Below are 26,580 nucleotides of genomic sequence, written 5' to 3'. Positions count from 1 at the left end.
CCTTCAGACTCAGTCATCATATTGGAAGGTATTGTCCTCATTCAGAGCGTTGGAAGGTATTGTCCTCATTCAGAGCGTTCATTGCCAGTCTGCAGATCCCTTGGATCTGCAGACTGGCAATGAAAGTAAATGCATGTGTGTGTGAAATACCTTCATTTTCTCCCTGAGTTACTACAACTACACCCAACATTTCTGAGATTTGGTGACATTTCTAGGTGTGTCATTTTGTCACAGATCAGAACCACCCCTTCCATCACCACTCCATCCAATATTCAGAACTTCCTTATTACAGCAGTTCAACTGATTTTTGGTTTGCTTCTAAATGACATTTAAATTCATATGGTAAAGGTAAAGGTTTCCTCTTGACATTAAGTCTAGTAATATCCAACTCTGGGGGGTGGTGCTCATTCCCATTTCTAAGCCGAAGAGCCAGTGTTGTCTGTAGACACATCCAAGGTCATGTGCTTGAATCCCAGTTTTAGAAAAAAAGCTACATTATAGAAAAAGTGATAGAGAGGTAGACAGATTGACAAACATAATAATAACATAGGTCATCTTCCTTAATCTCTGGGGGTCATTTCCTTATAACAGGAACAAAAAAGTTTTGGGGACATGCAGAAGGCCGCAGCTCTATCCATATAAAATGCTAACACTTGCCAAACATCAAGATAATGGAGGGCACACTCAGTATCCAAAATAAAGTTCTCAATTTGTACAGGTAGAATTCTGAACAATGTGGCATTTGTGGTGTAGGTTGCTGCTAGAATAGGTATAAATCATCCCAAATTAAGCAGACAAATGTCTGATTTTGAGCAATTTCCTCTTCTGCATGACTTTCCCCCCACCCCCTGGCATCCCTTCCTACATTGTTGAGTCTCCCCAAACCTCCAGAGAGATGTTTCAGAAGCTGCAAGTGGTGGTGGGTGGGCAGGAAAAGTGCATTTTTTCTTCCGTTTACTTCTTTCTGTCTACTTATCTTAGGATCCAAGCCATTACAAAGATCTGCACCAATTCTGATTCCTTGAGGTGTATACCTGTTTGGTTCATCATGTACTGATAAACACATGCTGTTTTCATGCACACAGGCTACACCTATAGGAAGACATACACGATGTCTTAAATATCAAATATGAGAGGCTGAACTCAGTTCGATTTCACCACAATTTCCTCTACTTTTGCTGGAAAAGAGGCAACCTGATTGAAGTTGTGTAGGGCAGGGGTCGAACAGATGGCAGCTCAGGATCTCCTTCGAGGGAGATAGGGCAGAATATGAATAAATTATTATTATTATTATTATTATTATTATTATTATTATTATTACACTATATTACCAAATATACTGTAGTTGGCCCTCCACATTTTTGAATGTGACATTTGCAGATCTGATTATTCACAGCTTTGATCATTTGCAGTTTTGGTTAAAGTATTGAAAGTATTGGAATTAAGGCACATAGTGAAGGAAGGTATGAGATATCTGATGTTCATCACTGCTATTTTAGTGGATTGTTTTGACCCATGTTCACATGTTAGAACAAAGGTGGAGACCATTTTTCAGCTCAAAGGTCAGATTCAATTTCAGAGGCTTTTTCAGGGACCACATTCCATTGTTGGGTGGTGATCAATGTTAAATACACTGGACCATAAAATGTCAACATTTTTAATGTAAACATTTTACTACTAATTCCTGAGCTGAAAGAGAGAATCAGGCCCCTTCCACACAGCTGTATAAAATCCATATTGGCCTGAATTATATGGCAGAGTGGACTCAGATAATTCAGTTCAAGGCAGATATTGTGGATTATCTGCCTTGATATTCTGGGTTGTATGGCTGTGTGGAAGGGTCCTCAGTCTAATCTCCTTTGCCTTAAGCCTACTTCCATATCTGATGACTATTCCTTGGGCATTCCTGTATAGGAGGGCCTCTTTTTCTGAGCTCAAGGTACGGATGGCAGAAGATGAAAGCCAGCAGGAGGCTGGGACAATGTGGGTGGGTCGCTATGGAGATGCCAGCCACACTATCACTGTGATTCAGGGTGCTATTCCTCAACCATCCTCCACCTCCCAATACATCACGTTCTTGTATATTGGGGGGGAAAATCAATGCCTGGAGGAGAGAACTGAAGTTGGGGAATGCCTTTCCCGCCCTTGGACTGAATTGGAAATGTGACACCACCTGTTTAAGGGCATATCTGTGATTGACTTGTGATAGCAACCATTTAAGTCAAAGTATTGGAGGAAGAGATGGCCAAGTTTGTTAGACGGACTTACTGTGAGAATGCAGAATTGTTTGCATTTCCACCAAGCAAGCACAAGTACTAGGTGCCACATTTCAGCATTCTGACATTCATTTAAATTGTGGTGTGTCTATCTAACTATTTTAGTTTGAAAATCCAGTTGTTCCAATAAAGAAGTTATCAAAGCTCAGGTTGCACAGAGCTTCTCCTATCTAAAAATAGGTTGTGCCCTTGCCCCCAATAATGTATCTCCAGCCCTTTGCCATCACCTCTAAATGTGCATTGATGGATGAGTGCAGCCATGGGGTGAAGCAAAATGAGGGCATTGCACTGTCAAATACAGCTTCTGATCCCAAAGAAATTTCCTTCCCCAAATTTCTAGCACTGTAAAGACTGAGGTCCCTTCACTGCCATGAAATCCAGGTTATCAAAGCAGATCATCCACATTATCTGTTTTGTACTGGATCATCCAAGTCTGCACAGCCATATAATCCAGTTCCAAGTAGATAATCTGGATATTATATGGCAGTGTAGATGGGGCCTTCAATAATCCAGTTCAAAGCAGGTAACATGGATTATCTGCGTTGATGATCTGGATCATATGATTTGAACTGCATTATATGTCAGTGTAGACTCATATAATCTAGTTCAAAGTAGATAATATGGATTATCTGCATTTGTCATCTCCATATTCCCTTGGTATCTTTGCCTGCCTGTGCTCTATTTCTAGAGCAATGGTTCCCAACTTGTGGGTCCCCAGATGTTTTGGCCTTCAACTCCCAGAAATCCTAACAGCTGGTAATTGTGGCGCAGCTGGCTGAGTGTCAGCTGCATTAAGATCACTCTGACCAAAAAAGGTCCTGAGTTCGAAGCCAGCCTGGGTTGGAGTGGGTTTCCAACCATTGTGTAGCCTGTTGTCGACTTTTGCAACCCGAAAGACAGTTGCATCTGTCAAGTAGGAAAATAAGGTACCTCCTTAAAGTGTGGGGAGGCTAAATTAACTAATTTATGAAGCCATAAAAAAAGACTCCAGCAAAAACATGCCGGGAATGTGGAAGTACTTCATCAGTGTCGCAGATGGATGATGAAAGCGACAGCTCCCCTGGTGGCCAGAAAAAGTTAAATAGCCCCTGTCTATGTCTGTATATGTTGTATGTCAAATTGGCATTGAATGTCATATATGTGTACACTGTAATCCGCCCTGAGTCCCCTGGGGGGTGAGAAGGGCGGAATATAAAAGCTGTAAATAATAAATAATAAACAAATAAATAAGCTAGCTGGGATTTCTGGGAGTTGTTGGCCAAAACACCTGGGGACCCACAGGTTGAGAACCACTGGGCTAGATGTTCAACTGAAATTTTAAATTATATCAATAAGAAATTTGGAAACCGAAGGAAAAATTCACAGTGTATTCAGACTTCTGATAGGAGTGACAATATCTTCATTCCCCATACTTCCATGACTACGCTTCTCTTGATCATGCCATTCATCCTATCTTATTGATTCTGTCTTTGGAAAACCGTTCCAAATGCTGAAGACAATTGTTTAAAAAAATCTGAAAAGTACCATAATATATAAAGTAATACATTATCTGCTTGATTTGGAAAAGGTATCCAGAATGCAGAATTTGGATTCTCAGCCCCCTCCCCACTGGAAAATCATTGTAATTCCAATGGGGAAATACAGCCTTGAGCTGCAAGATGTGCTTGGGAACCACATTGGAAATACTATATTTTTAATGTCATTCTGTCTGGCATATAACCTAGCAAATAGGAATGATGTTTCTATTTTGTACCTAGTTGCACTGCTGCCTCCTAATTCCATTGTGCTGGCTTCCTCACTGTGTCAGTGTTCAGGAGATGAGGGAGGAAGGCAAGTCAACTATAAATAGTATATCAAGAGAGAAGTGTTTAAGAGAAAAGAAAAAGGAGTTGTTTTCTTGAGAAAAGAAGGCGATGAAAGGTTAAAGAGATAATATGCAATCATCTCCTGGCAGAATTAGGGATCAGTTATGCTTTAGATAGAGAAAAGAAACTTCTGTTTTGAGAGACAAAATGAGAGAGAGAGCAAACCAGCATAAATACAAACGGAAGGCCAGCACAAATTAGCAGAAAGCTTTGGGCCTTTTAGCTTTGCTTCCATATTAAATCCACATGCTCTGTTACTGCCTTGCTTTTACTCTACATATGAGGCAGCTGTGACTGTGAGGTGAGACAGATGTTTTCCACAGATGTTTCCAAAGCAAACTCATCTGCCGTAGTTTTCATGTTCTGGTCACTGTTAAGTAGATAGCTAACCTGTAGCAGTGCTGGGCTATGCCCCCCTTTTAAACAAGTTACATTTCTTGCCCATCATTCATATGAGATAATAATAATAACAATACTAATAATAAAGCAGACAAAACAATAGATCACATCCTCAGCTGCTGCAAGAAGATCGCGCAGACAGACTACAAGCAGAGGCATAATACTGTTGCTCAGATGATTCATTGGAACTTGTGCCACAAACACCATCTGCCTGCAACAAAGAACTGGTGGGATCACAAGCCTGAAAAAGTTACAGAAAATGGACACGTCAAACTACTCTGGGACTTCCGAATTCAGACTGACAGAGTTTAGGAGCACAATAGCCCTGACCTCACGATCGTGTTAAAAAACCAAGTATGGATTGTCGATGTTTCAATCTCAGGTGACAACAGGATTGAAGATTCCACGGAGATTAGGACAAGGAACAATGGCTTCAAACTACAAAAAAGGAGACTCCATCTGAACATGAGGAAGAACTTCCTGACTGTGAGAACCGTTCAGCAGTGGAACTCTCTGCCCTGGAGTGTGGTGGAAGCTTTTTGGAAGCTTTTAAACAGAGGCTGGATGGCCATCTGTCAGGGTGATTTGAATGCAATATTCCTGCTTCTTGGCAGGGGGTTGGATTGGATGGCCCATGAGGTCTCTTTCAACTCTTTGATTCTATGATTGATTCTATGAAGAGAAACAACTGGAAAAGCTGATGCGATATGAGGATTTAAAGATCGAATTGCAAAGACTCTGGCCCAAGCCAGTCAAGGTGGTCCCAGTAGTGATTGGCACTCTGGTGCAGTGCCTAAAGACCTTGGCCTGCACTTAAATATAATCAGCGCTGACAAGATTACCATCTGTCAGCTGCAAAAGGCCACCCTACTGGGATCTGCATGCATTATTTGCTGATACATCACATAGTCCTAGACACTTGGGAAGTGTCCGACTTGTGATCCAGAACAACAACCAGCATAGCAATCTTGTTTGCTGTGGACTCATCTTGTTATGTTCCAAATAATAATAATAATAATTATTATTATTATTATTTGGGAAATGTTTGACTTGTGATTTTGTGATATGAAATCCAGCATATATATCTCGTTTGCTGTGTCACACTGTGTTTTTCTGTCAGTAAAATAATAATCATCTCTTCTATACCAGTGAGTGTCCTAAAATCCCATACGCATACATAATGAGGCATTCCTTATTAATTGCACATACATGGGATATTTTAAAAGCAGCTGAGAAAGTGGGAGGACAGGAGGTTAATCAGGATTGCCAAAATAGGACCATTGTATGGTATCTGCATGCTACTTAGCTAATCTGATCCATAACCCTGCCAAAGCGAAGTAAGACATTTTCACATTAGCCCACCAATGGGACTAACCTAGTTTAAAATCCACATGTTTCATTTGCATCAGGTTGCGGAGTAGGCTGTCCAGCTGCCACATCCCCCAAACTGCTACTGATACTGATGGTTCCCTCGAACAAAGGGCTACTTTGAAAAAGGCCAGCAGTCTCTGGGTTCAGCTGCGGAACTGAGTGCTGGTGCCAGTACAGCCCCTAGGTTTCGAAAAATGCCTCTTTTAGGCCGCCTCTCCCAGTTGGCACTGGTGTTAAAGAAACAAATGGGAGCAGCTGGATCTGCACAAACTGCTGGGATTTTGTCTGCCTGGCTTTTGTGGGCCAGCGTGAGATGCTTGGACGCTCAAGCTTCTAAGCTGGCGGAGCACACCTGCTGACCAGCCAAAGGTATTCCCTAATGAGGGCTTGCAGTAGAAAACCCACAGTTCTCCTTTTTGACTTTCAGCAATGCCTGCTGCTTAGCCATTTCAATGCACACATACGAGTCGTGGAGATTTGTTCTGTAATGTCTTCCCATTACAGCGAGGAGCTTCAAAAGTACAGGACAGTCTTTGTGAGACGACCACCGCAGTGCGTGTGTCTCATCATGCCTACTTTGTAGCACATCAATTGGGGTTTTCTTACTGATTTTATAAAAATACATAAAGGAAAAGAAAAAAGGGAAATATAAAAGGGAAACACGGGGAATCCATAGGATATCCGTGGGCTAGATACGTACATTAATTATTGCATGTCCAGAAATATATTTTCTCAGAGTTGCTTAATTTTTCTCTACAACAGTGTTGAACTGAGTTATTCTATTTTTCCTTTTTAACAGATGGGAAAGGGATGCTGAATTAGTGTCACAGCCAGAACTTAGGAAATTATTTTTTTTAATTAAATCGTTACAATTGTACCTCCAAACATAGTTAGTGGTTTCTACTTACATACATTTGAAACAGGAAATAAAGTTCCTGTTACTCAACAGTATTTATTTACTTTTTAATTACACAAAAACAATGTTTCAATGCTATAACTACTAGTCCTTAGTAAAAAAAAAAAAAAAACCAAAATGCTTCCCTTCCTGTTCACTATGCTTGAATTTCAACAACTAAACACGAAAGTACAAGTTAATAGCACAAGCCCCCTCTTGAATCATGTGATAAAAACCTCCTCCACTATGTATAATATATAACAAAGGAGACTGAATTATCTTTTGAAGATGAATAGAGAGGCTTTGGAGTTATGTTGTTTATTTTGCAATATGTTGGTAGCACTGTTAATGCGACTCCATCCCCTATTTCAGTGTTTCTCAACCTGGGGGTCAGGACCCCTAGGGGGGTCATAAGGGAGTGTCAGAGGGGTCACCAAAGACCATCAGAAAACACAGGATTTTCTGTTGGTCATGGGGGTTCTGTGTGGGAAGTTTGGCCCGATTCTATCGTTGGTGGGGTTCAGAATGCTCTTTGATTGTAGGTGAACTATAAATCCCAGCAACTACAATTCCTAAATGTCAAGGTCTCTTTTCCCCCAAACTCTACCAATGTTCACATTTGGGGATATTGAGTATTTGTCCCAAATTTGGTCCAGATCCATCATGGTGTGAGTCCACAGTGCTCTCTGGATGTAGGTGAACTACAACTCCTAAAATCAAGGTCAATGCCCACCAAACCCTTCCAGTATTTTCTATTGCTCATGGGAGTTCTGTGTTCAAAATCTGGTTCCGTTCCATTGTCGGTGGATATCAGAATGCTCTTTGATTGAAGGTGTAGTATAAATCCCAGCAACTATAACTCCTAACCCCACCAGTATTCAAATTTGGGCGTATCAGGTATTTGTGCAAAATGTGGTCCAGTGAATGAAAATCCATTCTGCACATCAGATATTCACATTATGATTCATAACAGTAGCAAAATTACAGATATGAAGTAGCAACAAAAATAATGTTATGGTTGGGGGTCACCACAACAGGAGGAACTGTATTAAGGGGTCGTGGCATCAGGAAGGTTGAGAAGCACTGCTTATTTATTTATCGTGTCAGAAGTGAATTGAGAATACAAATATAATGTATTAAAAACCACAAACTAAGTTAAATCCTTGGCATTATGCTAAATGTCCTTTGACCAGAAGTTGGCCACTTGGAGTGCCTCTGGTGTCGCTGTAAGAAGGTCCTCCATTGTGCATGTGGCAAGGCTCAGGCTGCATTTTAATAGGTGGTCTGTGGTTTCCTCTTCTCCACATTCGCATGTCATGGACTCCACTTTCTAACCCCATTTCCTAAAGCCATCCCCTAAAGTTCATGTTTTCTATGGGTAGGTGAATTCAGTGTTTGCTCTTGTGAATTACTAAAATGTGAAGAAAACGTGAATGACTTTTAACATCGGTATTCATGGCAAATTGTGGATGATGGATCTAGAAATTGATTAGCCTGTCCTCATAGAATATATGTGATTTTTCCCCAGAACTAGAGAAGGAATTGTACTTAAATCAGTTTTAATTCTGTGCAATGATAAATTGATATACCCTGGTCTACATCCCTGGCCATGTGTGCTGTGCGATTTTGGGAGTGATCCCAGAATCACTTTTCCAGGTTATCTTATATCACTGGTAGAGTAAGCAAGTATACAACAAAGTACTTGCAGCAAGAATAAATGTTGCATAAAGTAGGAACAAGCCACCAGAAATATGCAAAGTTGGACATTTTACTTTTTATAGACCCTAACTCGCAGAATACTTCAATTAGCATGGTCAGTGGCTATTTGATTAAAGAATTTGAGGACTGAAGTCCAAAACACTAAAATTTCAAAATCCTGGAAATAGGCTTGCCATCTCACGTGCATGCTGTAAAAACTAGGCACCTGGAAGTAGCATTTTCTTCCTCTAGGCTTACTCTGTTTTTTAAATTGAGATTATTACTTTGGGATTGCTGGTTTCCTCTGATCCTTGCAGTTGGCTGCATTTTAAAAGTACAGTCAAGCTTAATGGACTTTCTGTTGCTCCCTGCTCACTGCCCTCTGTTATCTTATCTATATTTAAATTATGAACATTTAGGCAGATTCTTTGTGACACTGTTTTCAATTCAATATAATAATAATCATCCCTAGAGGAGGACAATCAGCATTGTACTAATGCCATCATTGGACCAAGCACTATGTTTAGGCTGTCCCTGGATCCTTCCACACAGCCCTATATCCCAGAATATCAAGGCAGAAAATCCCACAACATCTGCTTTGAACTGGGTTATCTGAGTCCACTCTCAGATAATGTGGGATTTTCTGCCTTGATATTCTGGGATACAGCGCTGTGTGGAAGGGCCCCCACACTGAAGAGATCATTGTCAGTGCTTCCTCCTAACATTTGTTCCTTATTTTTCTGAGCCTTCCCTCAATCTTCTCTCGCAGCCACCCAAACTTAGCAACTCAAAGGCTTCTATTAGTTTGTCTTCTTCAGTTATTGGCCAAATGTTTACTATGGTTATTAGACAAATACACTTACTGTACCCTACCTGCCAGTGAAATAAAATTGATAGCCAGATGAAAGGCTGTAATTTTGTTACACATCTGGAAGGCAGGTTGCTTCAATGACATCTCGCTTCTTGATGTTTGCTTAAGTCCAGGTTGCCTGGCTTTGAATGGTTGGAAAAGCCAGTACTGTAAATTGTCTTTGCTTCTTTACAGTCGCTAGGACAGATCCTTAATGCATACAGATGTTGGCTTTTTGGAATTAATGTTGATTTGCTGTCAACAGTCCCTCTCTTTCTTCTTTTGGAATCATTGGTACTGATGTCAGACACTTGGTTGTGAATAGAAGACAGTGTATATTTCCAAATTGGGTAATCTGACATCATTTCACTGGGGTCTGGCTTCTATGTTTTTGTGAAACAGTTTTGTTTGTGCCCCCCAGTGGTGCAGCAGGTTAAATCGCTGAGCTGCTGAACTTGCTGATCAGAGTAGATCAATAAGTACAACTTCTGTGGGTAGGTGAAGGCGCTCCATGCAGTCATGATGGCCATGTGATCTTGGTGGTGTCTACGGACAATGCTGGCTCTTTGGCTTAGAAGTGGAGATGAACACCACCCCCTAGAGCAGTGGTTCTCAACCTTACTAATGCTGTGACCCTTTAATAGAGTTCCTCATGTTATGGGGACCCCCAATCATATTTTTTTTCCATTGCTACTTCAAAACTGTAATTTAGCTATGGTTATGAATAGTCATGTAAATATCTGACATGCAGGATGTATTTTCATTCACTGGACCAAATTTGGCACAAATACCCAATACACCCAAATTTGAATACTGGTGGGGTGGTGGTGGGGGGATTGATCTTGTTATTTGGGAGTTGTAGTTGCTGGGATTTATACTTAACCTACAACCAAAGAGCATTCTGAACTCCAGCAATGATGGAATTGAACCAAACTTGAGACACAGAACTCCCATGTTCAAGAGAAAATACTGGAAGGGTTTGGTGGGCATTGACCTTGAGTTTTGGAGTTGTAGTTCACCTACATTGTTTTGGACTCAAAACAATGATGGATCAGGACCAAACTTTGCATTAAAAAATCAATATGCCCAAATGTGAACTCTGGTGGAGTTTGGGGAAAATAGACTTGATATTTGGGAGTTGTAGTTGCTGGGATTTAAAGTCCGCCTACAATCAAATCTCATTCTGAACCCCACCAATGAGAAAATTGGGGCAAACTTCCCACACAGAACCATCATGACCCTGTGTTTTCTGATGGTCTTTGGTGACCCCTCTGACTCCCCCTCACAACCCCTCCAGGGGTCCCGACCCCCAGGTTGAGAAACACTGCCCTAGAGTCAGACACAACTAGACTTAATGTCAGGGGAAACCTTTACCCTTTACCTTTGAGGAACATCTCTGGGATGATTTCTTGCCAGTTAGTCTCCCTAACTTCCTTGATCCTTTTTACATTGTAAAATAGGCTCCCTGCTGTTGTAACTTGTCTTAAAACAGTTTTGTCTCCTCTATAAATGAAGCAGGTTTTTGCCCTTATTTTGGATGTTCACCATCTTCCCAGTCCATACCCCTGCTCCAGAAGCACCCTACCCAACCCCTATATGCACACTCTTCTCCATTTGATGATCCAGAATTGAGGTACATTTCACTGTTCCCATTAATGTTGATTTCACTTCTTAATTATTCCTGCTGTTTCCGTACATTTTCAGAGCTTTGGTTGCCATAACAACAAAATGTGGTGATTTAAAAAAAATCTAAGACATATTTTTGTCAGCTTCTCTGACTCAGAAAGAAGCGGTTGGGTTTGACAAGGATAGGAGTGATGGAAATGTCCAAGATAAAGCATGACTGGCGGGAGCTTTTTGTGGCTATTTGTTTGTTTATTTATTCAGTCATTCATTTCAAAACTAAGATTTAAAATAACAAACAGGTTTCTGATCTTCTGCTTCATAGTTCCATCTGTAATATGCTGACTGGTTTTTTTTAAAGGTTTGAGTAAGTACACCATGTGCTTGTAAAAATCTGGCCTGTAGTGAAACAATAAGAGCTGCTGAATGCCAGTGACAATCTGGTCCATACTGAATGATCTATTGCTTCCGAGTAAATGTGGTTCAATGATTTGACTGGAATTTCTACAATGTACAACATGACAAAGCTTGTAGCACTCCAGGGTGGGGTAGGTGGGGTGAAGGCCCAGATATCCAAAAAGCATTATGACATCCCTTCCCAGATCCAGGGATGAATGTGGCATGGATCTCACTGTATTTGCCCTGTCTGCCTGCATGGTGCATACCCACCAACCGTCCCAATTTTCCATGGACAGACAATCCTCTGGTCCCACATTTTCAACAGCTTTTAAAATGTCCCAGTTTCTCTCTCCTTCTCCCCCTTTCTCCTCATATTAAAAAAAAGGTCAATGTTGTCCCCTGACATTAAGTCCAGTCATTTCTGACTCTGGGGTGTGGTGCTCATCTCCATTTCTAAGCTGAAGAGCCGCCGTTGTCCATAGACACCTCCAAGGTCATGTGGCCGGCATGTCTGCATGGAGCGCCATTACCTCCCCGCCAGACCTATTGATCTACTCACATTTGCATGTTTTCAAACTGCTAGGTTGGCAGAAGCTAGGGTCATATTACTTTGCTGCAAAGTTGGTTTAAGGTGCAAAAGTAATTTGCAGCAGTGAGAAGTGAAGAGGAGAGAGACACAATCTTCCCCTACACATTTCAGGCTCATGAAAACACTACCTGCTGCAATTGCTTCTAGCTTGTGTGTTGTTCTTTGTCATAGAATCATAGGATCATAGAGTTGAAAGAGTTGTTATTGGGAAACAGTGTCTCAACTGAAGCTTCATCCCTAATCCTTGTTTCCACAATGAGCCAAATTCTTCAAAATCCAGTTATCTCAGGAACAGAAAGTGAAGTGAAATCTCCTGAACAGGGGCACAAGACAGCAAAAAAGCATCACAGGGATATTAACCCTTCCCTATGCTATCTAACTTCTGCCAACCTAGCAGTTCTAAAACATGCAAATGTGAGTAGATCAATAGGTACCGCTCCGGCGGGAAGGTAATGGCGCTCCATGCAGTCATGCCGGCCACATGACCTTGGAGGTGTCTGCGGACAATGCTGGCTCTTCGGCTTAGAAATGGAGATGAGCACCACAACCCAGAATCAGACATGACTGGACTTAATGTCAGGGGACTACCTTTACCTTTTATGCTATCTAAAGCATGCATGCATATATGTATATGTGTCTATCTATCTATCTATCTTTCTATCTTTCTATCTGTCTGTCTGTCTGTCTGTCTGTCTGTCTGTCTATCTATCTATCTATCTATCTATCTGGCTGGAGTTACACTTAAAAAGTGTTCCTGTTCCAACTTACAAACAAATTCAACTTAACCTACAGAACCTATCTTTTTCGTCACTTGGGGACTATTTGTACATCTTAGAAAGCCTCTCTGGCATCAGATACCATCCATACATCATCTTATAAAAATTTCTTTCAAATAATTGCACAAGGTAAATTTCAGACTCTTTGTCCAAGCCATTGCCCATTATTTCAGTTGTATTTGTGTGCAAATTCAGTATTTATCTTCTCATGGAAGATATACAATCAATTATGTTGACTGGACAATTCAGTGATACTGCATTTTACCTCTTGTTTTTATTAATTGTGTTGGCCACCCTCACTGTTCTCAGGCTCTCTCTATTAGATTTTTTGGTTAAAGGTGTGAAGGAGTGGCTATTAGGCCTGGTCAATCCATGGTTCTAAATGGTTCTAAAGTACTTATAAAACTAAAGTCTGGTGGTGAAAATTTCAGAACTCTAACAAAACTTTCAAAATGTAATTATTATTTCATTATTGGTGATTTTTATGATAGAACCAATTAGGAACTGCCATTTATAATGAAATTTTGAGAGTTTTGTTAGAGTTCTGAAATTTTCACCACCAGAACTTTAGTTTTGTAAGTACTTTAGAACCATTTAGAACCATGAATTGACCATTCCTAGTGGCTATCTCTGGATCAAGACTTGAGTGAAGCTCAAGCATCAATGAGAAGCAGGAGTCTATATCCCAGTTTAATGTTACCTGACCAGCCTAATATATCATGGTGTAATAAATTGGGGCTGGCTGCCCAGGGTTGTCCTGGACAACTACTTATGAGAGGCTAACATGTCTGAAAGAGATAGAAGATTTCATCTCTTTATTCACTGGTGACTGCAACTTTGCCTTATCACTTTGTGACAGAGATGGTGTCAAATGTGACTTAGTTCAGATTTTTATTTTGTTTATCTTACTCTCTCAAGTTTCTTTCAAATAAGAGTCTTACTTCTTTCAAAGAGAGAGTCTTACTCTCTCAAGTTGCCCAATATCTTTGCTGCCATGTCATTTATGCCAGGACAATTATGAATTTAAAGTTTTCCAGATTGTTACACTGTTTGTGTTGAACATTATTATTTGTTATTCTAAAGATACCACCCTGATTTTCAATTCTTTTTAAGGTCCTGCATGTAGTGTCAAAGAATGTTTTGCCTCAGACCAAAGGGTCACCTTGTTAGCGCAACAGCTGTTTCCTGCAATGATTAAACACTAGATGAGGCTTATAGCCAAAGCGAAGACATACCTGTACTGAGTGTACTCTCCTCCTTACCTGGCTTAGTAATTATTTGAGCATGTTGAATTCAATTTTTAAGGAGGATGCAATGGCTACTGAGAAATATCTACATAGGAATAAGCTGGGGCGAGGGGCTTAAATCGGGTGCGGGGCTCCTTTGTGTAACCATGAAAACATTCTAGAAAAGTCTACTTCCTACTGCATCACACTGTCATCACAACTATGGATGATTATAGAAGTACTTCAGTATCACCCATTCAACTTCTTGTGACTCAAAAGAGCCAACAGTCTTCTGTATTGCCTTTATCATGCTATCAATTGTAGCCTGATTCCTGAGCCTAAAGCTGCTTTGACATTGTTTCCATATGAGCCTATCGGTCTGACTTTCTACAAGACATGACTTGGTTAATATTTGCTCAACTTCAGGGTGTCAATTCTGTGGGTTTGGAGGGAGCATTCATTCACCATGGGGTTGTCTGCTCCTAACTTTCTTATATTGTTTCCCCAAATTTTGGGTAAAAGTGTAGGTGGTTGTGTGATTAATTGGATTTTCTTCCCTGCAATTATATCCATGAAATAAAAATGGATCTAATCTTACTCCTATTACAAAGCACGAGTTAACATGTGGATGGGGGGGGGGGGTGAACTATAACATTTTGCACAATCAAGATCTACATATGTTTGTATGAATGAACTCTTTTTCCATGGTAGTAACTGGTTGTGATTATCAAGACTATGGGTAAAAGTGCAAATTTATCAGGAACGGGTTGTTGTAGATTTTTCCAGGCTATATGGCCATGTTCTGGAGGCAATTTTTCTCCTGATGTTTCGCCTGCATCTATGGCAAGCATCCTCAGAGGTAGTGAGGTCTGTTGGAAGTAGGAAAAATGGGTTTATATATCTGTGGAATGACCAGGGTGAGACAAAGGATTTTTGTCTGCTGGGGCTAGGTGTGAATGTTTCACCTTGATTAGCATTCAATGGCTTGGAAGTGCCTCGGGGGAATCTTTTGTTGAGAGTGATTTTATGTGCCTGTTTGTTTCCTCTCTGCTGTTTTGCTGTTGTCATTTTTGAGTTTTTTTTTAATACTGGTAGCCAGATTTTGTTCATTTTCATGGTTTCTTCCTTTCTGTTGAAATTGTCCACATGCTTGTGGTGAGACAAAAGTCCTTTGTCTCACCCTGGTCATTCCACAGATATATAAACCCATTTTTCCTACTTCCAACAGACCTCACTACCTCTGAGGATGCTTGCCATAGATGCAGGCGAAATGTCAGGAGAAAAATTGCCTCCAGAACATGGCCATATAGCCCGGAAAAACCTACAACAACCCAGTGATTCCGGCCATGAAAGCCTTCGACAATACATTTATCAGGATATTTAGAGCAGTGGTTCTCAGCCTGTGTGTCCCCAGATGTTTTTGCCTTCAACTCCCAGAAATCCTAACAGCCAGTAAACTGGCTGGGATTTCTGGGAGTTGTAGGCCAAAACACCTGGGGACCCACAGGTCGAGAACCACTGGTTTAGAGTATCTTGTCTCACAGCCATGGTTCTGTGTGGAATAGAGTATGACTACTGCATCCAGATATATGGACCTGTATTTTGTGTGGATACATTAACTGAAGGTCTTTTTGCCCAAGACTAGCATAGAGCAGGCGTCCTCAAACTATGGCCCGGGGGCTGGATACGGCCCTCCGAGGTTATTTACCCGGCCCTTGCTCAGGGTCAACCTAAATCTGAAATGACTTGAAAGCACACAACACCACCAACAACAACAACAACAATCCTATCTCATCAGCCAAGCGAAGGCCCACATTTCCCATTGAAATACTAATAAGTTTATATTTGTTTAAATGGTTCTTCATTTTAATTATTGTATTGTTTTAAAGTGGATTTTGAACTACAAATAAGATATGGGCAATGTGCATAGGAATTCATTCATGTTTTTTTTTTTCAAATTATAAACCGGCCCTCCAACAGTTTGAGGGACTGTGACCTGGCCCCCTATTTAAAAAGTTTGAGGACCTCTGGCATAGAGTGACATTGGAGAATGTAGAAAATGCATGGAGAAGACATATTTTATCATTTGTAGATAAATGAAATGACAACTTCTGGTCCCACATAGGTGTAATTGAAATCATAAACCACTTGTGCAACTTGGACAATAATCATACAACGAAAGTAATAGTATAACCATTGTTTTATAGGTTGATTGTGTTCAGCCATGTGTTCATCTCTTTCTATTGACATTTTGGAAGGTAGAGAAATGGCAGACTTCTATTTCTTGAAAAAGGAATCGTGTGGCATTAGACTGTCATGGACCGGAGTTTATTCTGGTCGAGTCTATCTATTTGTCACAGTAAAATAGATTTTTAAAGAGTCTCAAACAATATGAAACTAACAGGATTTCACTCTGGGATACTTGAAAGCTATCTGTCATGAATACTTCTCTTTTCTGGGGGAATACTTGATTAAGAGTTGGCTTATCTGAAGCGATGTGCATTTTCCTTTTTAAATTCAGAATTGAGACACCATTCTCTGCTCTTCTATGGTGTATCAAGCTATTGCCTGTTCTCTGTACTTGGACAAAGATTTGTGAGCACTGAGAGCTTTGCGTGACCCCGGAGCAAGAGGAAAAAAAGAACAGTCGATCAAGGACATATTTATTCATGAAAAGATAATAGAACTTCAGGCATAGCAGAAAGACATGCAAAATGGCATTCGAACAAACTAGGACTCCAATTAAAATAGGAATTAGGGTTATTTAAGGCAGACATTTTTTCATTTTACATTCTATAAACCTTTAAATGTATAGCAAAGTTAGGCAGAATGCATCCAATAAGTGTGATGCTTCAAAATGAAATAAAAACCCTGAATCAGTATATTTTTTTCATTCCTTCATTATGGGAAATTCAGAGGAAGAATCCCCATAAATGCAGCTGTCTCCCAATCCCAATGTACTCAAAAACAGTGCACATTTATGTAACTTGAGCCAAAAAAGGAACATTACATTATAGAATTTTGCATCATTCATATCAAGCATGATCACTAAACTTGTTTTTTTTCTGACAGGAAAGCTTAGATTAAGTTCAAAGAAAAGGCACACACACAAAAAAAGATGGGATATTCAGTATGCATTTAATAACACAAGGGAAAGCGTATTCTGAAAGGCACGCCTTTCCATTTTTAGGTATTTGTTTTAGAAGTCTATAGGCTGCACAATTGAATATTTAGTAGTTACAAAGGACAGCAGTATTAACAGTTGGAGGTACATCCTTTTGATTTTGTACAAGGTTTATAATCAAGATGGTTAAAAATGTGAATATCCACTAGATATACATATGCATATGGATATGATAAAGAAAACATAAGATGACATTATGTGCAGATGCTAATATGGTTGCTAGACTGACACTTGGAGATAAGGTAGCTCCTGAACCTTTAATTATTGCGTAGAAGAAGGGATTTTACAGGTGAATGAAGGAATGAAACTTGAGGGGACTCAGGGCGGCTTACAGCAAAGTACACAATGGCAAACATTCAGTGCCAACAGTAATATATTAACTAATCAATAAACAAATCAAAAATAACAATAAATTATAGACCAATGTAAATAAACAAGACATTAACATAATCTACATATTATTAACATACTGAATCTTTAAAAGGTGTTGCTTGTCATACTACTAGATAACAAGCAGAACCTGGTGAAATTCCCTCTTTTACACAGACATTTCAGAAGCTTTTCCCAGTTTCCATTCTGGCAAACCTAGCTATGAGCAGAGAGTTTTCAATTTTCCAATTTTACTGGTCTGTTCCTGCAGAGATGCATTGTAACAAGCTTTATTTTGGTTGTGTGAAAGTGTAGACACCAGTTTGCCATGTGGGGGGCCAACTATTTTTGTCTGTTCTGTTCATTGTACAAAGCAGTTAATCAAAGCAGGAGGAAACCGCAATGTATGCATGCCTGTGGAATGAAATCTTCCTCTCAGCCCAGTCGGGCTGCTTGCTACCCAGGTACAGAGAACGGTGGCGATTATGTGCCTATGATGTAAGTACTATCAGTTAGAATTGCTCCCTCAGCACTTTGAGAAGGAAGCAGCCAGTGCAGAACGTGCTGCCTTTTGAACATGAATCATTTTCAGTGGTGCCGTCAGGTGGGATATTTAGGTGCAATTAGCATTAATTGGTCCTTTTGCTGGCAGTATCAGAATACTGGCTGGACCAGCACATCCAGAAGCCTTTGAACTGGGGAAAGGTGTGTGTGTGTAGATACTGTTATGAGGGTCTGCCTGCCTGGCTGGCATTTGTTTTAAAAGCATAGGACGCACTGAGAAAGGCTGCTCAATATACTTGGGACATCCCGAATGAAACATGTGACTGGGGAAGAGGAAACATCTGATGCTTATATACAAATATTGCTCCAAAACCAGGCATCTCCTCTTTTGGACAAGCAATGTTTGTACCCAAACTAACATTCATTCATTTAATTTTTTTTTTTTGGTGATAATTTCTACCTTGTCCTTCAAACGGATTCCCAGGGCAGTTTGCAATAATGTAATAAAAAAGCTACAAGGAACAATAGCGGCAAACCTAAAGGGGGCATTATCAAAACATCCATAGAGATCAAAACAGATGAGATTAAAAGGCCTGGGTACGAAAATTACATCAAGACCAGTGCCCGCTGAGCCACCATGAGATAACAAGAGTAAAAACTGGAGAGAGATCCTGTAGTTTTAATGGTTGTCTAGACAAGGGCATTTCAACAGGTGATACCTCTTACCTGTTTGCATGAGAAGTGGCACCTGCTGAAATTCCTCTTCTACACAACTGTTAAAGGTAAAGTAACCATCTCCAGTTTTCAGTGTGGCAACTCCATCCCAGAGAAGATTCCACAGATAGGATGCTACCACTTAGTAACATAGCGTTCTTCGTAGTTGAGAATGCAAATGCTCAGAAATTTTATTTGGATTGTTGTGTGTGGATGGGTGAGACACCTCCCGCCGGCAGGCCAAAGATGACAAGGACACCAAGTTGGGAAGAAAATGGCCACAACTTGTTTATTGATTACAGTAACACAGGGTTGGCTGCCAGACATGGGTTCTGGATCAAGATTGGTCAGCCTGCTGCTGACCGATACTGCTAAACACGTACGGGTGCTACCGGCACAATACCAGGCTATGATACTCAGCACCCCTGGAAACCACCGTGCGTTCCCCCCCCCCCCCCTTTCCACTAGGGAGGAGAGATGAAGGATACCCGATCCAGGGCCCATGCCACATGCCAACTGAAGTTGTGACAAGCTAACAATAACAGAACTAATGGTAGCCAAATGAAACGTCAAACATGCATGCAGGGTGGATGGGAGGCAAGAAGAAGCAGGCTGCTGCCTGCCAAGTGTCCCAAGCAGCCCTTTAAGGGCTGCTGGGCGAAGGTGGAGGCCGGCCCTGGCCAATCTGCAGGAGGGACAGGCAGGTCTCTGGTTGGCCAGCAGGCTCAAGTGGCGGGAAAAATTCCCGCCGTGCAGGAATCAAAACCTCCAAAATCTCTGACTGCATCGAGACCTCCATCAGTATCAACAGTTCTAATCTCTGCTGTTTCTGCTCCAGTTCCAAGTGTGATTTCATGCCAGCCTACTTTGATGTCTGTTCCTTCATATTTGGTACAGATTACTTGCTCTGCACTTATTCTTTTTACAGCAGCCATCATTACATCTACTTCTGTGCCTCAACAGCAACATTATCTGGAGACATTTGAGGATTCTAAGTCAGACTTTTCATCATCACACTCCCTGTCACCAATGTCTCTTCCCCATTAGGTGTTGTAAAAGATACCACCTGAGAATACTAAGCTTTCTGCCAATTTTGTCCTTAGAGTAGCAAAAGCACTCAGTATAGAGATAACATCACCATCTGCTCCAGTAGCTGGCCATGTTTTTCAACTGGCTAATATAGAAGCCTCATCTCCTCCCTTGGTACATCTTTTCCAGCTCTGAAGGAACTAATGAACCAGTCTTGGCACAACCTGCTTCCTTGCCATCCGTTTCTAAGGGTGCCTCTATAACCATTATTGTGGTTAAAGCTTCACAAGTAAGATCCTGCATGTTGGCCTACCAGATACTTTTGTGAGTTAAGATACTGGCCTTTATCTCTCATCTGCCTGAAGAGCACAGGAATGTCATGCTTTTTTTTCACTAGGATGTGGTGAACTGTTCAGCCAAGGCCATGTTTGTATCAGTGGCCCTTCGCAGGTTCACCTCACTCAGCTTTATGGTTCTCTTAGAAGACAATCAGGACAAGGTTCAGGATCTTCTCTTTAGTGAAGAGGGCTTCTTTTACTTTGATCCAACAGTATCTCTAGAAACATCCCTTCCCTGCCAAACATTTTACATTTAGCACATGGCTTTGTTGTGTCACTAATAAACCGAGTGTCTGTTATGAAGGTCCTTGGAAAGGACAATAAGTATAATCTCAATTACTCTCATATGGGTTGCACCGATCATATGTCTAGCTTATGAACTAGCCAAATGACCTGTTCCAGAGGGATTAAGAGAACACCGCATAACAGCAGTGACTTCCACAGTGGCTCTACTTCATGGCCTTTTTGTATTTGACTTCTGAAGAACTGCTATGCGATAATGTCGGTCTTCAGTCCTGCCGGCACAGAGGTTTAACCCACTGCGCCACCGGGGGCTCCGGCTAAATGATGTTTCACAAAAATGTGCACTGCTTTGAATTAGCAGCTGAAAAACACATGTTAAAAAGGTGCACTTCAATCCCAATTTTGGCCAGAAAATGTGCATATTCATTTTTATACCTTACTGTGAACTGTTTCAATGCATGTGCACGTTTTAAAACCTGACCTGGACTGTAAACTAATGGAGTCACAAACACACAAGTGGGTAAATGGAAGCACAACTGGAAAGCAATTACAATGAGAACTCCCTGCAACCATTCCTTTGTTCTGATCTTTATGAAATTATACAGAGTTTGAATTTGCAGAAGGGTGAGGAGAAATGATATGAAATCTACTTGTGTGTACATTTAGATCTTTGCATGTGCGCATATGAAGTCCAATGTATCTTGGAGAATCATTTTTTTAAAAAAAGTGAACTTCTGCCTGATGTCTACAGTCCATCTTGCCAATTTCTAAAATCTGCTACAAAGGAAGGTGTCAGGATGGAGGAAGATTACTTATTGTTACTGACAGGTTCTGTGTTTGGACTTGTTGTCAGGTCCAATGATTTTTGTCCCACTTATTTTTCCTGCATTTTGATGCTGTCTAGACGTGCCTTCAAAGGACCAAATACCTTTGCTTCACCATGAATAGTAGCTCTTCAATTTAATGATGGTGTAGGAAGGAATCATGAAGCTTCCCAGATGTTGTTGGGCTGCAATGACCACCTTCCTTTGAGAATGACGGCTATGGGACATGCATTCCATTGCCTTATTGCCTTATTGAGGGCCACTGAGTTTCTGTCCCTTGCCTTAGATCCGTGGTTCCCAACTTTTTTTTTTTTACCAGGGACCACTTGGACCAGGGACAGCTCTCCAACATTAGTATCAAAATGATTACAAATCAGTTTTTGATCAACTTTAGATTCAGTTTGGTTATTTGGGGTGCGGATTCAGAAAATTGCATTGGACAGACCACATCAGCTCTAGTTTATGATACAGAACATATGCCATCCAGTAGTAACCATCTGCTCGCCCACAGAAAACCATATATAATAATCTAGCTGATGTGGTAGTAGTAATCTTTGGTGGGTAGTCACCCTCTCCCCTCCCGACATCCCTTTGGCACTATAAGAGGGTTTTGTGAGACTAGTTGCTCTCGTTGCCATGTGGTTTCGAGTAACAGTGTAGTAAAGATGAGGCTGGAGACCATATTTTTGTTCTTGCAGACCACTGGTGATCCACAGACCACAGATGGTGTGCTTGCTGTTGGGCCAAGACTCACATTTACCCTTGAGTGGATGCATTATGAAAAAGCGATTAATCACTTGTGATGGAAACTATTCTAGCTATGGAGGTGTGTCCTGTGTGGCACCGGATGGGAGGAACAGCGTTGGCCAAGAAGCAAGTAATGTTCGGGAGGCCTAACCTGTCAGGAAGCAGAGAGAGAGAGAGAGAGAGAGAGAGAGAGAGAGAGAGAGAAGGACAGCCACCACCTGCAAGGCAGCTGTGTCTGCGGAGGCCTGTGGTCCTAACATAACAGGCTTTTCCTTCCTAATTACCCAGAGCAGGTGGGGATTTCAGCCTCGGAGCTGCCTGACCAGCTAAGCCTCCAGATGTTGGGCCTTCCCAGCTGTTCCTTTGGGGCTGGTTTTGTCTGGCAGGGGCAACTCAAGAAGCCAATCAGTGCTGGCTCATTGACAGATAAGATGACAATTTCTTTTTTAGTTTGGGGTGCAGCAGAAGGGTGTGTCAGGTTCAGACATGCCTTACCTTGAAAGAGGATGAATCATAGAATCATAGAGTTGGAAGAGACCTCATGGGCCATCCAGTCCAACCCCCTAACACAGTGGTTCTCAACCTGGGGTCCCCAGATGTTTTTAGACTACATCTCCCAGTTTACCAGCTGTTAGGATTTCTGGGAGTTGAAGGCTAAAAACATCTGGGGACCCCAGGTTGAAAACCACTGCAAGAAGCAGGAAAACGGCCTTCAAAGCACCCTGACAGATGGCCATCCAGCCTGTCAGGCATGTAGCTGGGGGAGGGGGCGCTTTGGGGGCTTCAGCCCTCCCCCCCCAAAATTCTCATGATGGTCTGCGAAAAGGCCTTACTGGTACATTATTTAAACTGTTATGTTTATTCATATCATGCTCTGATCACCATGCTCAATATATACCATATGCATGGGGGTATTGGGGTAACGATACAAAGGGTTTGCTAGTATAGACCCTCTTTCACTCAGACTCAGCCCCCCCCCAGTCAAACTCAGCCCCCCCCCCCCCCCATCAAAATCCTGGCTATGGGCATGCAGCCTGAGTTTTAAAGCCTCCAAAGAAGGACCCTCCAGCACACTCCGGGGCAGAGAGTTCCACTGCTGAACAGCTCTCACAGTCAGGAAGTGCTTCCTCATGTTCAGGTGGAATCTCCTTTCCTGTAGTTTGAAGGAGGAATAGATGAACGTTTGAAAGATAATTGGATGAAGGTTTAGGTTTAGCACATCCTTCTCTCTCTGCCCCCCCCCCCCCCCCTCTCTGGTTCTCTCTCTGGCTCTGACAGTCCAGATGATCCAGGCCTGGCTTTCCAAGCGCATCTCTTCTTCTGGGCTTGCGCGTTTCCAGTGTCATTCCTCTTCGGGCACCAACCCTCCTCACATCATTTCAAATATACATATATACAGGGTTAGTCAAAATGCATAGGCCAATAAGCCATTGTATATGAAAAGATCCTTTTCCTACAGGTGTCTGTATGCGTGTGTGTGTTTCTTGCCTCTCCGGAGCCCAGAAACGCAGGGAAAGCAGGGCTCGCTTCTGCTGGTATCGTTGCCCAAATCGCCAAGATGCATGGATTGTTTGCAAAGGGGAAGCCACAAGGACAGTGCGGGGGGGGGGGGGAGAGGTCTAGATGGGAATAAAGCAGTACCTCTGTAATAAAATACCTCCATCCAGCCCGAGAGGGGAGAGAGAGGGGGAGCGTTTATGACTGCGGAGGGGTGGGAAAGCGGCGAGGAGGAGGAGGAGGAGGAGGAAGAAGAGGAGGAAGGAGGAGGGTTTCTGCGCCGGCCTCTCTCTCTCTCTCTCTGTTCTGGCTCCGCCTGGGCGAGCTGCGGCTCCTGCGCTTGGAGGAGAGAGCCCAGGAGGAGGAGGAGGAGGAGGAAGAGAGGGGAGGCGGGGGGCGTGAGAGACCCAGCCCCATGAAACCCGCACCCAGGGGCTCTCCAGGTTGCGGCAGCCACGCCACGCAAGGGGCTCTGCTGTTGCTGGCAGCCAGGGAGCCCTGCTTCTCCCTTTAGCCTCCTCCCTCTTTCCTTCCTTCCTCCCTTCCTTCCTCCCTTCTTCCTTCCTTCCTCCTCCCACTTTTCCTGCACGAAGCAGCAGCAGCAGCCATCCTTCGCCTTCTGTCATCTGGGAGGAACTGCCTCCCTGGAGGCTGGGCTGCTGCAGAGCTGGTGAGGGACCCCCCCCCCCCTTGAGCCTCCCCCCAATATCCCCCCGTTCTCCTGCCTTGCTGGGGCGGAGGATGCGCGGGCTGCAGAGGAGGAGCCCGACCCGCAGGTAAGCTCTCCTGCCTCTCTGCTTGCCCTCTCGGCTCCCTCCGGTGCATGGCATTGGACCGGGGCTCTGCGCCCGGAGGGGGATGCGTGGCCTTCTCCGGGGCACTCATGAGCAGAGGGGCCACCCTGCAGCGGCGGACCACCTACCTCATCTCCCTGACCCTGGTCAAGCTCGAGTCGGTGCAGCAGCAGCAGCAACTGCAGCCGGAGGAGGAGGAGGAGGAAGAAGAAGGGGAGAGGGAGAGGGAGAAGGAGAAGGGGCCCGGCGATGGGGGGCTCCCCGCCGCCCGCCCCGCCTCCCCGGCCCTGAAGGAGCCCCCGGCCAAGCCCAAGCGGCAGGAGCGCGTCTTCCACCGCCAGGATGCCCTCTGGATCAGCACCGGGGGCGGGGCTGGCGGGGGCAGTGCGCCCACTGACTACCTGCTGCAGCTCTCGCCGGGGAGCTCCTCGGCCGGCACGCCCAGCTCCTCGCCCTCGCCTGACCAAAACAGCGCCCTCTGGGCCTCGCCCGCGGGGAGTGGGCCCTGGGGCCCCAAGCCGGCCCCGGCCCCCAAGGCCCGGGCTGCCCACAGCCCCGACGCCCCGCCCGCCATCGCTCCCAAACCCGACATCCTGCGCCCCAAACCCGACGGAGTGGGCCTGCCCCCTGCACCAGCCTTGCCCCCCAAACCTGAGAACCTGGCGCCTAAAAGCGACCGAGCAACACCCCTGCCAGCCCCCAGGCTGGACCCCCCTCCCCTCCCCAGCATGGCCCCCAAGCCCGACCCCTTGGTCCCCTTGATCGCCCCCACGGTGCCCCCCAAGCCAGAGACCCCCTTGACCTCTCTCTTTGGGGGCGCCATCTCCAAAGCTGAGGTCCCTTCAATGACTCCCAAAGCGGATCTTTCCCTAGCTCCAGCTGTGGCCCCCAAGCCCAAAGCTATCATGGTCCCAGTGCTTCCCCCTCTGCCCCCCAAGCCAGATGTGGGACTTGTCCCTGCCAAGGCCGCAACGCTGAAAGAAACCTTGGAGCCGCCTGGAGACGAGGAATTCCCGGCTCCCACCACTGCCAGTTGCTCCTCCAGTGCTGCGGCCCCTGGGCGGCGCATGTTGGTCAGCCATGCCAGTTGGGGGGGCCCTGAGCCAGGCCCGCTGGAGCTGAGTGTAGGCCGGGTTGGGGGCTCTTCCTTCTCCCACTCGGGGGCCTCGTCTCCACACCCGGCCGCCGGGAACCGCCGCCTTCGCCTGGCCACCAACAAGCCCTTCAAAACCGTCACCACCAGTGGGGTCAAGATGAGCGTGGAGCCCAAGGCTGGCAAAGGAGGCCACAAGGGGGGTACCCCCAACCGCCTCTCTTGGCCAGAGAGCGAGGTCAAGGGCCGCATGAAGGTCACGGTCAAGGGAAGCGGGGAGACGGTGCCCAGAGGGGGCTCCCGGGCCAAGTTGTCCCCTCACAAAAACAAAAGCAAGACTCTGGACAACAGTGACCTCAACCATGGCCCAGTTAGCCTGGTCTCTTCGGGTTCCTGCTCTTCAGAAGCATCGGTCGGGCTGAAGAGAGGCCGGGAGGGCGGCCGGGCCTCTACTCGTGATCGTAAAATGCTCAAGTTCATCAGTGGCATCTTCACCAAGAGCCCTGCGTCCACTCCCACCCACCCTGGGCCTGGCTGGAGCCTGAGCCAGAAGGAGCTGCTCAGCGTGGAACTGGCCAAGGGAGAGCTGCCCAGTAAGTAGGGAGGCTTCATCTCTGTGTGAATGGAAGGGCTCCCTTGAGGGATCCAAGCCCAAGCGTGGGAGAGGGGCGTGGGCTTGGGGGTGGGCCCGGGATCTAGTCTGATGACATTATATTTCAAGCACGGCTATGATTTCTGCATTTGGGTATCACAAGAGGGGAGAAGCTTGTGTGATTCTTTCCTCATTTCTTTCTATGTGGAATTCAATTCTGCCATTTCTTTTGTGCACCCTCTAGTTAGCGTCTTCTCTTCTCACCTACGCCTTGGTGAATTTCATATAGGAGGTTCATAACACCGGTTGGATGGGAGAGAGTAAGGGATGTCTTTGAGACCGTTTGTGGGTGTGCACCTTGTGAGAAACCTGATTTTCTGTTCTGGAAAAGGGTTGCTTGACTGCCTAGCCTTGTTGCCAAGGTGATGGTAGATGATGGCCACCAGCAAATGTGAGTAATCACACTGAGGAGGTGTCCATAGAGGTGAGAAGGAGTGTCTCTTGCTCTTAGATCTGCGTTTCTGCGACTGAGACCGTTTTGGGGGTGGGGGTGGGGGAATGGTGGTGGATTAAGATCACCTCAGTGTCACTCAGAGGAGAATGGACGGTGATGATGTCCTCACCATAAGGTGTCTTCAGATGATGGTGAAAGATGCTTCTGCCAAGAGGAATCTTATATCCAATA

At 43.9% G+C, this 26,580-nt stretch overlaps 1 protein-coding gene and 1 long non-coding RNA gene across 4 annotated transcripts in view; one reads left to right on the top strand and one right to left on the bottom strand.

The window, feature by feature from the left end:
- Positions 1-26,580, top strand: part of AGAP2 (ArfGAP with GTPase domain, ankyrin repeat and PH domain 2) — a 162,791-nt gene that overhangs the window by 29,035 nt on the left and 107,176 nt on the right. For 2 of the 3 annotated variants that reach the window (XM_060762829.2, XM_060762828.2), the window contains exon 1: positions 23,711-25,896. The exons of the other annotated variant lie outside the window; for it this stretch is intronic. In XM_060762829.2, the coding sequence (XP_060618812.2) occupies positions 24,240-25,896 (1,657 nt within the window). In that variant the 5' untranslated portion in view covers positions 23,711-24,239. Of the gene's footprint in view, positions 1-23,710; positions 25,897-26,580 lie in introns of those variants that run through there. 3 annotated transcript variants of the gene reach the window in all.
- The window catches only part of LOC137096117 (uncharacterized), a 337,069-nt gene that overhangs the window by 297,688 nt on the left and 12,801 nt on the right, over positions 1-26,580 (bottom strand). The window lies entirely within an intron of this gene.

This window comes from Anolis sagrei, chromosome 2, assembly GCF_037176765.1.
Source record: "Anolis sagrei isolate rAnoSag1 chromosome 2, rAnoSag1.mat, whole genome shotgun sequence".
Lineage (NCBI taxonomy): Eukaryota > Metazoa > Chordata > Lepidosauria > Squamata > Dactyloidae > Anolis > Anolis sagrei.
This window is presented reverse-complemented; position numbering and strand designations above follow the sequence as displayed.